The following is a 13,391-nucleotide window of genomic DNA, read 5'->3' as shown; positions in this document are numbered from 1 at the left end:
TAAATGATTCTGACGCACATAACATTTCAATTATAATATTCATGACAACTGTTGCATTCAATAAATTAAGATTTAAAGATTACAGTTACCTTTGTAGACTTTGTTATGAATACAGCACACATTGTAGTAAAATATCTGCAGAAAAACAATCTGTGTGATGCATTAAAGTCTCAATAGCACCAACCTTATTAATATATATATATATATATATATATATATATATATATATATATATATATATATATATATATATATATATATATATATATATATATATATATATATATATATATACATTAATATTATATTAACGATGATTCAATATTTTCACAGTGTTCAGATTTTCATCTTGTCCTTTAGTTTACTTAACGTGTTGCAGTAAAATTTCATTATAAAGTCGGACAAAATTCAATGTGACTGGGCTTCACTATATATCAAGAATCATTAATATCATGAAGTTATAGTTTTGTAGAATAAATTTTCAGTTACTGCTAAAACCACAGGAAGCCTTGCAGGGTATTTAACTAGAATCGTGTCAAACATACACTCAGCCTGCATATCAAATTAGCCTGCTGGCCTCAAAACATAGAAGAGCTGGCAAACCTTTAACTAACAGTCTCCATACAATTATAACTGAAAAATATGTTGACTAGTTTTGCAAACTTACCTGAGAAAATATGATCAAAACATACTCTACGTCACCAATAGACTTCATATTATGCTTTCTCCAAATGTTTAAAAACGGTGATATAACATTCCCTGCTGCACTCTGAGTTGAATAATCTCTGTTTTGATAAATTAAAGATCTAACTGACACTGTAAATTGTTAGCTAATCTTGTACTTTGAGCTGTTCGTCAGTGAAAGAGGATCTTCATTTGGGGTCATCGGGGCTGTTCTTCTCAAATAGCGGAAGGCTCTTCTCATTTTCCATTTGAACTGTTTCTAAACTTTTCTTAGACTGATGGGAGGCCCTGATTGCATTAATGAAAGCTAGTCGGCTTTGCACAGACACGTGAGTGAGCTGCAGGTTTCTTCGTGATGGACCTCGAAGCAGCTCTCCATAGGCCTGACGGAAATCCCTGTTGAATGCTGGGTAAAGGATGGGATTCAGAGTTGAGTTGAAGTAGCCGAGCCACAGGACCACTGAATGAAGTGTGTTTGGAGGGTTTGTCTTTTCCTTTATGCCCATGCAAGTGAAGAAGGTGAAGTAAGGGAACCAACAGATGATAAACGCACCCAGTACGGCTGCCAGGGTCACCGTGGCTTTGTGCTCACGAGCTAAGGTTGCTGTTGCGGAACGTGCAAATGAGGGGGTGGTAGCACGGATACGCCGCACCTAAAAGGAAGATGATGACAAAGATTTAGAGAAATAGATTAATACAATGACACCATTGGATTATTTGTAAGAAAATTGAAATTTTTGACGTTATGTTTCTTAAAAATATGAGAAGACATTCCATTTAGTTGCATTATGGGTAATGTGTTAAAATTGCTGGGCCCTGAAAACTTTCTCTAGCTATGCATATGTGTGTGTGTGTGTGTGTGTGTGTGTGTGTGTGTGTGTGTGTGTGTGTGTGTGTGTGTGTGTGTGTGTGTGTGTGTGTGTGTGTGTGTTATTTGACTGTTTGAATACCATAAATGTGTGTAAGGGAGTTGACAGCACTTTCAGCCCCATGCCCTCAGAGTATTGTTCCAAAAACACAACATGGCAACAATGTTTAACTCATGGTGTTGGACAAAAGTGTAGAAGAAATACAGTCTCACCAGAATATGACTTTTTATATGACAAATCTGGCACTTCTTTGACTTTGCTCCAGACTGGCCAGGGTGACCTCCAGACCACCACTTGGGGTTTGTGGAGGATATTCCCCAATTCAAACTGTTGAAATCCCCATTAAAATCTGTGGAATTGGTCCTATTGCCCACGCGCTGCTCGCTTAAGCTTCACAGGCGATTGCCCTCATAGCAAGGAAAAGTGAAGGTACTGTGCTCCTAGAAGTTTTGGAAGGAGAGGCAGAAGACCATTGGCAGGTTAGCAGGAGAGGCCTCTGGAGCACCAGAGAATTTGGCGAGAACTCTCCAGGAAATCACCCCTGGTTGTCATGAAATGTCTAAGTTCTGGAGCTTGCACTGCTAGCTTAAGCTTTATAGGCAATCAGCCTCATGGCAAGGAAATTACCAATGTCTGTGCCCCTTGAGGTTTAAGTAGGAGCCACAGAAGATCATTAGTGGGTTAATAGGAGAGGCCTCTAGGTCACTGTAGTGTTTGGCGGGAGCTCCACAGGAAGCTTCCCAAGGTACAGTGAGCTTTATTTTGGGCAGTTTTTGAGGTCGTAACCCCTGGTTCTCATGAAATGTCAAAGTCCTGGAGCTCTTGCTGCTCGCTTAAGCTTCACAGTCAATCAGCCTCATGACAAGGACATTACGAATATCTGTGCCCCTGTACATCATTTTAAGGGGCAATATTAAGTAGTTCAGCCCAGCCTTGGGGCTCAATTTTGGGCATAAACAACAGTATAGGAAGAAGACAGGATGTGACATATATGGAAGGAGGTGTGATTTGTTTCATTTGTGCATTATTCAATTGGAGTGAATAAAGAATGTGGTCAGAACTAACTCATGTTGTCCCTTCATTCGTCCACACTGGTGTATTTTAAGTCAAACAAATTAAAATACATAATATCACAGAATAAAAATTCAGTGTCATAAATGTAATGTCTAATAAATTCATTTTCTGGTGAGACTGTATTTCTTTCATACAAAAGTCCTGTCCTGGAGAACTAAAATCCTGCAACAAAATCCTGTTGTTTTGTTGCTTCAACTTGATAAAAATTAATGAGTAATTACCAGGCCTCTTCAGAAATTAACATGATAATGAGGTGATTAAATCATTTTATTCAGGTGTGTCGAAACATATTGTCCAGGATGTCAACCTTCTGTACTTTCAAAATGGTCAAGGCTAAACAAATTAAAGCAAACCTAATTGGAAAAAAACAAACAAACTCAGAAATACTCTCTTTAAAAAAATATTTGCTTTCAAGGTAGGATTAACTTGGGGTTGGGTTAAGGGGTGGGTATTGCAGTTTTAATAATGGCATTTAAGATATATTGGGTCACCATAATAATAAGTATGATTTGCTAACTGTGGGAAACAAATTTACTTTAATGGCCTCTTTCGACAACTTTCCTTGGCTTACGAATAAAAGGTCAAACTGTGCGACATAGAAAGAATTATGACTCGCGTCATTACATTTTTTTATCTATTTATATTACTGAAGGGAGTTGTTAAAACACTTCTAGACATGATTGTCTTGTTTTAATTAAATGTATATGATGTTAGTGCAAAACACTAACCTGTTCTCGAGCCACTCTGAAAATACAAAGATACATTCCACACATAAGCAACAGAGGTAGGTAAAAAGAGCCAAAGGCATAAATTAGAACATAGTTGTTGTTCCATTCAAACTGGCAGTAGCGTCCCTCCTTGTCCTCATCCCCAGTGACCCAGTCCAGGTTCTGTACCCTGTAATCCGCTGTGTTCCAGCCCAGGTGGACGGGCAAAAAGGCTACAGCCAATGACAAGCTCCAGATGGAGATGATGGCCAGTGCCACCCTTTGAGGAGTAACCTTTTGACAGTGGCTGAGGGGTGATGAAATGGCCAGATATCTGTTCACACTGATTGCCAGGAGGGTCAGGATGGAGCATGTACACAGCATGATATCCAGCGAGATGTAAATGTCACACAAGGTCCCTCCAAAAGGCCATTTCCCATCACGCAGCTCAACAGTTGCAGAAAGCGGCAGCACTAGCAGGCCAAGCAGGAGATCTGCCACCGCCAGCGACACCACAAAGCAGTTGGCAATCCGCCACAGTCGTCGGCTGAGCCCAACAGCCAAGCACACCAGGACGTTTCCACCAATGGTCAGGATTATTACAGACACGAGGAACAACCAACGAAGAACTGTTAACATCATGGCTGCCTCCAGCTTTGGCTTACTCCTGCAGATTTTTAATTATTATTTATTATGACAAAGTATTGTTTCAAATAGATCATCCACTTTTCCAAATAGTCTCGGGCACTTCACTTATCCATCAGATGATCATCCTCATGGCATTTGGTTGGAAAGGGTATGAGGTCCACTGATGAATGTCTTAATGGAATCCTCTTCTTGGCCATTTCTATAACAGTGATAACTCCACAAGCCCAAAGACAACAACTCTTCTGCAAAAAAAAAAAGCATTAGAATTAATAAAATAAACAACACAATCAATAAAAAACAATCACATGCATGTCAGTTTATCATTAAATGAAGATACATTAGAATCTGTCAATTGCAATTATTGAATGAAACATTATTGAATGTAAGATTGGATAAAAATATCAATTCAGGGTTCAGTCAGCTGATTACAAGCCGAATACAAACCTTTTCCCATAAATTTGTCCCATCAGGTAGATTTTTTCCCCCTTTACTTTTCCCCCTTTATGAACTGACCTCCCGATCCAGAATGTAATTTTGTAAAACTCTGCTGAGCCAGGATGTTCGATGAAGGGCATCCTCTCATAAAATCTACAAGAGCAAAAGCCCTAAATAAGAAATTAAAGGGCAGCTAAGGGATTAAAGCCTTCTATTTTGGATTTCAGACACATTTGTGACAACATCATACACAGAACCCACAAAGACTATATATTCAGCTTCATGTGATAACAAAAACTGTAAATGAGGTAACTATAAAAGTAAAATTCAGGGCTGTATTGATCTTTATTGTGGGTGATCATACAAAAGCATGGACATATTGGCATTAGTATTAACTCATGAGTCTTCCCTTTTTGTCAGGAACAGCTTTGAAATTGACAAAATAAAAACTTGATCAGGAGTGAATCGAATGATTTATAACATTTAGTGGCTGTTTGTGATATAGCTTAGAGACATTAATTCCTACATTGATGACGATGCGTTTCTGGTGAACCAGATGAGAAACTAAACTCACTTTGGAGCTTTACAACAAAAACATCACAACTGACATTTTATGAAGTTGGAAGAAACCAAACCAAACAAACAAACAAAAAAGAACATACTGTATATACACTCACAGTTATTATTATTATTATTTGCTTAGTGTAATAAAGCCATTTATACAAACTTTTTATACGTAACGTTTTTCCCATCCTCCACGAAATTTTTGCATTGACCCACGAAATCGGAATCCTGCATTCCCAGAGAAAACGAGATGGTTCTAAACACCATACGCCATTTTCTAGATCTAAACTACTTTTTTTGACTTCAAATTATGTTTTTCTTTTTGGGACTCTGGTAGTTGAAGTGGTATCAGCCAGCTTATCCTCCTTCTTTGATATTATTGAGCCACGGACATCTCACACCTGTTGTGTTCTTTTGCTGCACATACTAATGAATGGAGGACCCAGTGAAGTGCAGAAATATGATGGTTTGGCAAGACCGACGACTGGATGGTCCAATAGTTGCTTTCAGTCCAAGCCATATTGCTGGTGGAGGTTTTTAGACAAATGCGAGAGAACCACTTTATTTATTGATTTATTTTTTAATCAATATATTTCTAGCTGCAATATTTTAGGTTGTTAAGACACATGAAAACATTTTAAGTTAACTCATTTTCCAAATTTGCTATTGAAGCTTTAACTTTAGCTGTTAAAATAAATAGAATTCAGAGTAGAAGTGCATGTGAAAAACAGGATAATTGATGATGATGATGATGTTGATGATGATGATGGTGATGATGTTTTATATTCACTTACTTGCTACTGTTGGGGTCGTAAGACAAAATCTTAAAAACTGTTGTAAAACATTTGGTCCAATGGGTCATATAAATCTAAAACTAGTTTGACAAAAGACAAACAAATCAAAGTATCCCACCATCCATTTCTCAAAATAAACCCCAAACTGAGCATTAACCCGAGACCCTGCATCCCTTAAAGAGGATGTGGCTTCTTGCACTGCAATATTTCATTTAGATCCACTTTGATCTTATTTTATTATTTATGAAGACTCAAATGTTCTTTTTTTAGTCCATTATTAAAATAATATTTTCAGTGTTTTTAATTAGTATCCTTAAATTATGTATAAAACATTTTTTACAGTACTACAAATCCAAAACAACTGTGAAAAACAAAAAGTTCCCACCCCCCCAAAAAAATTATAAATAAAATAAAGAAATACTTGTAAAAATCCAATAAAACAACATGACACACACGTGTTTGTTTTCTTTTGAATTTTCTTTGAAAGCTCGAGCTGTCCTTATCGGATCATGAGGCTGAGATAACACTGATGAATGAAGCCCAAACTGTATTTGCTTTATTTAATAATAAACAAGCTAAACCAATTTCACAGTAACAGCTAATTTAATTTGATGATGTGAAAATGGATTGTCCTAGCATCACTCAGACTTTAATCTTTGAATGTGGAAACAGATTCTAGGCATCTCCAAAAAGGTACATTGAGGATTTACAAACAAAAAACAAGACTGACAGAAGACAGTGTGCTTTGGTGGCTTGACTCCCACACCTTTTAATACAAGAAACCAAAAGTGTTCCCCAGGGTTTAGCTCTGGGACGTATTTTATTTTTCCATTACATCAACAGTCTTTATAGCAATGCATGACATTGTTATTTATTCACAGTTGCTAATTCAGGCTTTTGACTTGCAACTCTCTTATCCTAATGCAAATAGAGAGGGTCCATACAACCGGCCTGGACTGCACCACTAATGGTACTATCGTGGCCCCCTTCTGTTGTAAGTTCATAGCAAAATGTTTCAGAACAGTTAGGACGGAGCAACAACACAGTCCACCAATTGGGGGACAGAAATACGTCACTACCTGTGACTCGTTTTAGTGTTTTATTGTGTCATTGTTTTAATGTGCTCTTAGTATTCATCATGTTTTCTCTGCTTTTAATTGAGATTTTTATCCTTTGTTTTAGCTCCTTGTAATGTTGTGTTTTGTTTTAGCCTGTGCAGCACTTTGGGCAGCTCGCATGCTGCATTTTAAATGTGCTATATAAATAAACTATGCTATGCTATGCTATGCTACCTACAACAAGCAAAAAAAAAACAACAACAAAAAAAAACCCCGGAGTTCCATTGCTGTGACTCGTTTTAGTGTTTTATTGTGTCATTGTTTTAATGTGCTCTTAGTATTCATCATGTTTTCTCTGCTTTTAATTGAGATTTTTATCCTTTGTTTTAGCTCCTTGTAATGTTGTGTTTTGTTTTAGCCTGTGCAGCACTTTGGGCAGCTCGCATGCTGCATTTTAAATGTGCTATATAAATAAACTATGCTATGCTATGCTATGCTACCTACAACAAGCAAAAAAAAAAACAACAAAAAAAAAAACCCCGGAGTTCCATTGTTTGTATTTATGATAGTTACACACGATGATGAGAAAATATCAGCAAGCAGCAGCAAGGTTTGGTCAGCTTCAGGGCTCCAAACACTCCTCGACATTGTTGGCAATAGCCACATTCAGGACGAGCTAAGCAGATCGGTAAGGAATGAAAGTTTTTAACAAAGTTTCTCCGTGGATTTCAGCCGAAGGATTCAAGCGGACATCGGAACAGTTTTAAGCCAAGCTGAAGAAATTAAAAGCCCAATATAGAAAAGTTAAGGACAGCAACAGCCACAGTGCAACTGGGAGAAATAGACAGAGATGGTTTGACGTGCTGGATGCACTTTAAAAATTCTGAATGGTTGCTTAATTTATTCATGAAATTACACAGTACAGTTAACCCCACCTGCCAAGTGAGAGGCCAAACCACTATTGAAATGGTCTCCTGAAGTAGCAGGCCAATACCGCTCCATGCTGGCCCATGATGACCCGCCCCGCACCGTCCCAAACCCTGCGGTGGAACCAAGCTATTAGACAGCATCAGCCATCTTTTATGGTGTGGTTTCTTGGGGGAGAAGCTTACCTATGGCTGAGAGGAAGAGATTTGAAAAGCTCATTAACCCTCTGGAGGCAGGTGTTGCAGATTTACAACAGTTAAAACCTACCTACCTGGTTACTCCACATTTGTATTTCATGAGCATTTTTTAAAACTCAGAAGTACCCCTGAAGGACTTAGTTGTTCGTCCTTTTATCAAAACTTATTTTGAGCCTGAGAGGGTTAATACAGCCAGCTCTTTCTTGGGTTGATCCAGTGCAGGAGGTGGGAGACAGAAGGACTCTAGCGCTATGATATAAATGTGTTGTTGGAAGATGTGGTACAATATGATGCAGCATGGTACAATACAACATAAAATATGTCCATCATACAACACAGTACATAACAATATTGTCTCGTGATTCAATGCAATACACTAATGTACAAAATAATGCAATGTGATAAATTATAGAGTGCTAAATCACCTAACAGACTAAATTACTGAAACTTTTACTTTGTACAACCTTTATTATAACATGTTAAGGCTTTCTGAACCGTAAGCTGAATCTAACTTACCTGTTCAAAATGAACAGCAGCATAAACAAAATTCAGTAGGAGGTATATTACTAAGATAACACATCACCAGCTCACGTTTTGTGACGCAGGCTTAGTGGGATGTGCTCATTCATGTTATGTTTGCACAGTTTATCAAATTTTCAGTAGCCAGAAAAGCAGGAGAAATCAAAAGAAGTGGTAGATTACCCATAATAAATATTTTGTTCAGTGGCAGTGGTTCCTGTTTTGCGTTGCATGTTTCCCAGTGGAATCTAATCCACGTTGTGAGGACAAGTTAGACAATAAAATCAAGTAATGGTAGTTAAAGTGATAAGTTCAATAGTTATGACGTTTATATTACGGTGGAGGAAATTATGGACAAACAGTAAAATCAGTAAATTCATTTATCATTTACTCAAAATAAACACCCCCCTGGGACCTTTAACACAGTTCATGTTGAATGAATTAAAATCAGTAGAAATATATAAATCCAACAAAGTTTTATATGCTTTATAGAGGCTCAAAGATCAGTTTCCAACTTTAAATAAATGCCATTCTTCCACCCATTTAATAATCTGTTTGGATTTGACTCACCAGATAAAAACTAGAACATCATTTGATGTCAACTTTGGACATTTTCAGAACTTGAAAAAGTAGTGAACTTTCCCCTTTTATGCAACAAGTTTATGAAAGTAAAGAAGCTTTCTTCTCCTTTAAGTAGATTTCCCTGAGGGAGGATAAACACTATTTGTTTACTTTATAATGGTGTTTGTTCAGAACTTGGAAAGTTGAAATAGCTGCTACAGTGTCATTATAAGCAGGATTTAATGGTCATAAACATTCAAAAGGGATGAAAAAACTGTAAATAAAGAGGCTTGTCAACCCTTTGGTTGTGTCCTGCTTCTAATGAGCTTTATCGTTTCAGTGACAGGTGAAACACAACACTTTGTTATGGAATCACGACCAACAAGAGAGCACTTTACAGCTCACCTTATGGTTTATTTCTATTTTATCCAACTATAAAAATAAATCTTCTTTGTTGGGTCCCTCAGAGTTGAATCTGTGGAGGAATTAAGAGCTTTAACTTGTTTACGATGGGTTAATGTGAAAAGCCGCAAATCTGATTCATGCAGTCACATAGTGAAAACTTTATGTGCTGAGCTACTGCTAAATACATGGCATGGCTAACAAGTGAGTATTTTTTCACTGCTATAGTTCAGTCTGCAGGATCCCTGAGGACAGCACTCACCCATGTCATGATCTGTTTACTCTACTGCTCTCAGGCACTAAAGAGTCCTCAAATGTCACATCTCCAAGCTGAGGAACAGCTGTACACTCACTGAACAGGAACGGTACACACTCCCATTCCACAGTATCACACATATATGCCTACATACACACATATATGCGTGTCACACACATGGCTTTTAGGGCAATGGCCATGATTATGTGCAATGTCTACCCACAATTCATATGTGCAGTTTTGTATGTAATTTTATTGATTTTCTTAATTTGATCTATTTTATACATATTTTGAATGTTTTTTCCATTGTACCTTTTTACTGTATTTTCATGTTCATGTTGTTGCTGGTTAGAATGTTTGCTGCATGTAAGAGTCTGTCATTTAAAGGTGTGGCTCACTCATTTAATCAATACATTTGCAGAGGTCTATAGAAGTCATACTCTGGGGAAAAGAAGCTCCGCTGCACCATGTCCAGGAACTAGAAGTCAGCCAGATTAGGATTTGAAGTCTTATTTCCTGATTTTTGGATATTTTACCTCTGATTGGATGACAGCAACACAACTCTATTACTGACACCATTTTCTCTGCAATGTTGATGTTTTATCTTCACAAATAACACAAGCCTGAAGGCATTCTGCTGTGTAGTGGAGATGCTAATGCTAATGCTACTAGCCGAGATGTTCTCTGCTGTTTCCTGGATGCTAAAGCAACAACAGCCTTCCCCGTCGTGAGTCAAGATGGGTGAGTCCATGAATGTTCAGTGACAGTGTGACGTAGATCTGTGAGGATTTTCAAATCCAAAACCCAATTATGGTCCTAGAGGGCCGGTATCGAGGAGGTTTTGTGCTTTCTCTTCTCCAACATGATTCAGTGGTTGCATCACCTGTGCAGCAGCTCATCAGGCTCTGCAGACGCCTGCTAATCATCTGCTGATTGAAATCAGGTGTGTTGAAGTAGAGTAAAAAGTAAAACCTGCTGGATTCTCCAGGATCAGGATTGGGCACCTCTGTTTTCTATCAGAAGCTATTGCAGGAGATAGGTGTAGGAGACAATTTTGACGTTCAGCCTGCATGAAAATCTCAGAGTGACCAATTATAATTTGAACTAATTGTTGAAAAATGGGTTTCCAGTGAACCACGACAATCTTGATGAATATTGCTGCACATAAATGGCCTGTATTTGATAGTGCTTTCTAGAGTCCTAGATTCCCTCCAAAGTGCTTTAGAACACAATCAGCCATCCACACACATTCAAACCCTGGTGATGATGAACTACAATGTAGCTACAGCTGTCCTGCTGCGCACTGAGGCAAGGCTGCTGAGTACTGATGCCACTGGTCCCTCTGACCACCACCAATGCAACGACCATAGAAGCATTCTATTCTATTCTATTCTATTCTATTCTATTCTATTCTATTCTATTCTATTCTATTCTATTCTATTCTATAAGGCAAGGCAGCTTTATTTATAGAACACATTTCAAACACAGAGGCAATTCAGTGTGCTTTACAATGATCAGGACATGATATGAAAACAACATAAAAACATAAATTAAAATACAAACAAATGGAATTACAGTTTAGAGCTAAAGGAGAAGACAAAGTTACAGTGCAGATTACTGTGGAGATGACGCAGCATAAGAAACAATTCATTTAGAGGCTGATGAGTAAATTAGGGTTTTTAGTTTTGTTTTAAACAACACTAGGGTTGGGGCAGAGCTGAGGTAATGAGGAAGCTGATTCCATATGTGAGCAGCATAGTAACTAAATGCATCTCCACCATGTTTTGTTCTGACCCGTGGCTCTACCAGCTGATTGTTTCCAAGGCATCTCAGAGCCCTATTGGGTGTATATACAGGAATAAGATCAGACATGTAGTTTGGTCCCATACCATTGAGTGATTTATAAAGTAGTAGGAGCACTTTGAAATCTATTCTGTAGTTTACTGGTAACCAGTGTAGGGATGTAAGAACAGGAGTGATGTGCTCTGTTCTCTTCGTTCTTGTTAAGACTCTAGCAGCAACATTCTGAACAAGCTGCTGTTGCTTCACAGCCTTTTTAGAAAGACCAGTTGGGAGACCATTGCAGTAGTCCAGCCGATTAGAAATAGAAGCATGAATGGTTTTCTCCAAGTCTGGTCTGGACATGAGACCTCTGACTCTTGATATTTGATGAAGGCGATACAATGCTGATTTAGTTATAGCCTTAATATGTCCAGAGAAGTTCAGGTCGGAGTCAATGACAACACCAAGATTTCTAACCAGGGTCTTTGTTGTTAGTCCAGCTGAGCAATGACATCCATTCTATCCTTCTTGTTGCCAAAGACAATAATTTCAGTCTTGCCTTTGTTTAGTTGCAGGATGTTTGACTGCATCCAGTCGTTTACTTGCTCTACACACTGACAGAGTGAGTTCAGTGGCCGACAGTCACTAGGTGATAGGGCTAGGTAGATCTGGGTGTCATCAGCATAGCTATGATAGGCGATGTTGTTATTAAGACCTGACCCAGGGGGAGTATATAGAGATTAAAGAGTAGTGGTCAAAGTTCTTCCAAGAGGCAGAGGCAGAAAACATCCAGGACATTATAATGCATCAGTGATTAGGTTTAAGAGGCCACCTTGTGGACACTTTCTGACCCATAAATAACAGGAGATGTGCAGGCAATAGGCCCCATGATATAGTTCAAACTAGTATTAATTATTGCATACATTATTCAAACTGTCTGAAATTTTAAATACCAAGTTAATTATATGCAAATTTTTAGGTATACGAACCCCAAATGCTTTAAAATGTTGAACCAATGCATGATTTTTTTCATGACAACGATGTTGAGCGTTTATGTTCTCATTCAAGTCTGAATCAGGACAAGAAAATGGCAAAGAATTTATAATCAGACAAAAACAAAAGCATTTGATGATTGATGTCAAGAGCAGAACTTTCATTCAAACTAAGCTCCATTGAAGTAATGTGAGAATGAAAAAAGAAAAGTGAATGTTAACAAGTATAAAGTGTCTTAATACGATATAGTTTATATAGATGCATTAAACAGCTTCTCTGTGTGATTGTTGCTTATTCAAGGCTAAATCAGCTCTCTATGTGCACCTGTTGTTGTTGTTTACCCCCCCCCCCCCACACACACACACACACACAAAGATGTGAGAGATGAATGAATATCTAAGCAACACACCCCTCTGTTGAAGCCACACATATCCGTGCACCTTTAAAATACTAATATTTAACCATCGGTTCATTCTAAAAGAAATGTAAGCTTTGAAAGTCATAATTGCAATCCCTAGAATAAATGCAATACGTTTATTGTTTAGACCTTGTTTTCTATCTGGATCCTCCACCATGACGGTGTTAAGAAAAACAAAAAAATCTCACCTTTTGTAATTTGTCCAGATTCTATTTTAGTTTCTGCTCTTCTTCAAAACCTTTGAATGTTCTCTGGTTCCTTGATCCACTGTAAATGTTTTTCTCACCCCCTCTGCTCCTTGTCTCCACCCCTTCTTCTCTCCTCCTGCTTCTCCTTTAATAAACAAGAGCATGTCCACTCAAATGCCTCCTTTCCGTGTGTGCTTGCTTTCTGCATGCATTTCTACATACGGGGTTAGGGTTAGGTCTTATTCTAACAATATTTTTAAACAGCAAAAAACCAAATCCAAACAAGACAAATTATGATAGGATAGAACAATCCAT

The 13,391-nt window shown here is 38.0% G+C and overlaps 1 protein-coding gene across 1 annotated transcript; it reads right to left on the bottom strand.

Moving 5' to 3' along the window:
- Positions 1 to 320: 320 nt before the first annotated feature.
- On the bottom strand, positions 321 to 13,178 carry hrh2b (histamine receptor H2b). The gene is made up of 3 exons (XM_015961129.3): positions 13,077 to 13,178; positions 3,356 to 4,224; positions 321 to 1,337 (listed from the first exon to the last, which is right to left on the bottom strand). Exons 2-3 carry the CDS (start codon positions 3,974 to 3,976, stop codon positions 873 to 875), a joined length of 1,086 nt encoding a protein of 361 aa, XP_015816615.1. The 5' UTR covers positions 3,977 to 4,224; positions 13,077 to 13,178; the 3' UTR covers positions 321 to 872.
- Positions 13,179 to 13,391: the final 213 nt, after the last annotated feature.

The sequence above is a fragment of the Nothobranchius furzeri genome, chromosome 10 (genome assembly GCF_043380555.1).
Source record: "Nothobranchius furzeri strain GRZ-AD chromosome 10, NfurGRZ-RIMD1, whole genome shotgun sequence".
NCBI classification, from domain to species: domain Eukaryota; kingdom Metazoa; phylum Chordata; class Actinopteri; order Cyprinodontiformes; family Nothobranchiidae; genus Nothobranchius; species Nothobranchius furzeri.
This window is presented reverse-complemented; position numbering and strand designations above follow the sequence as displayed.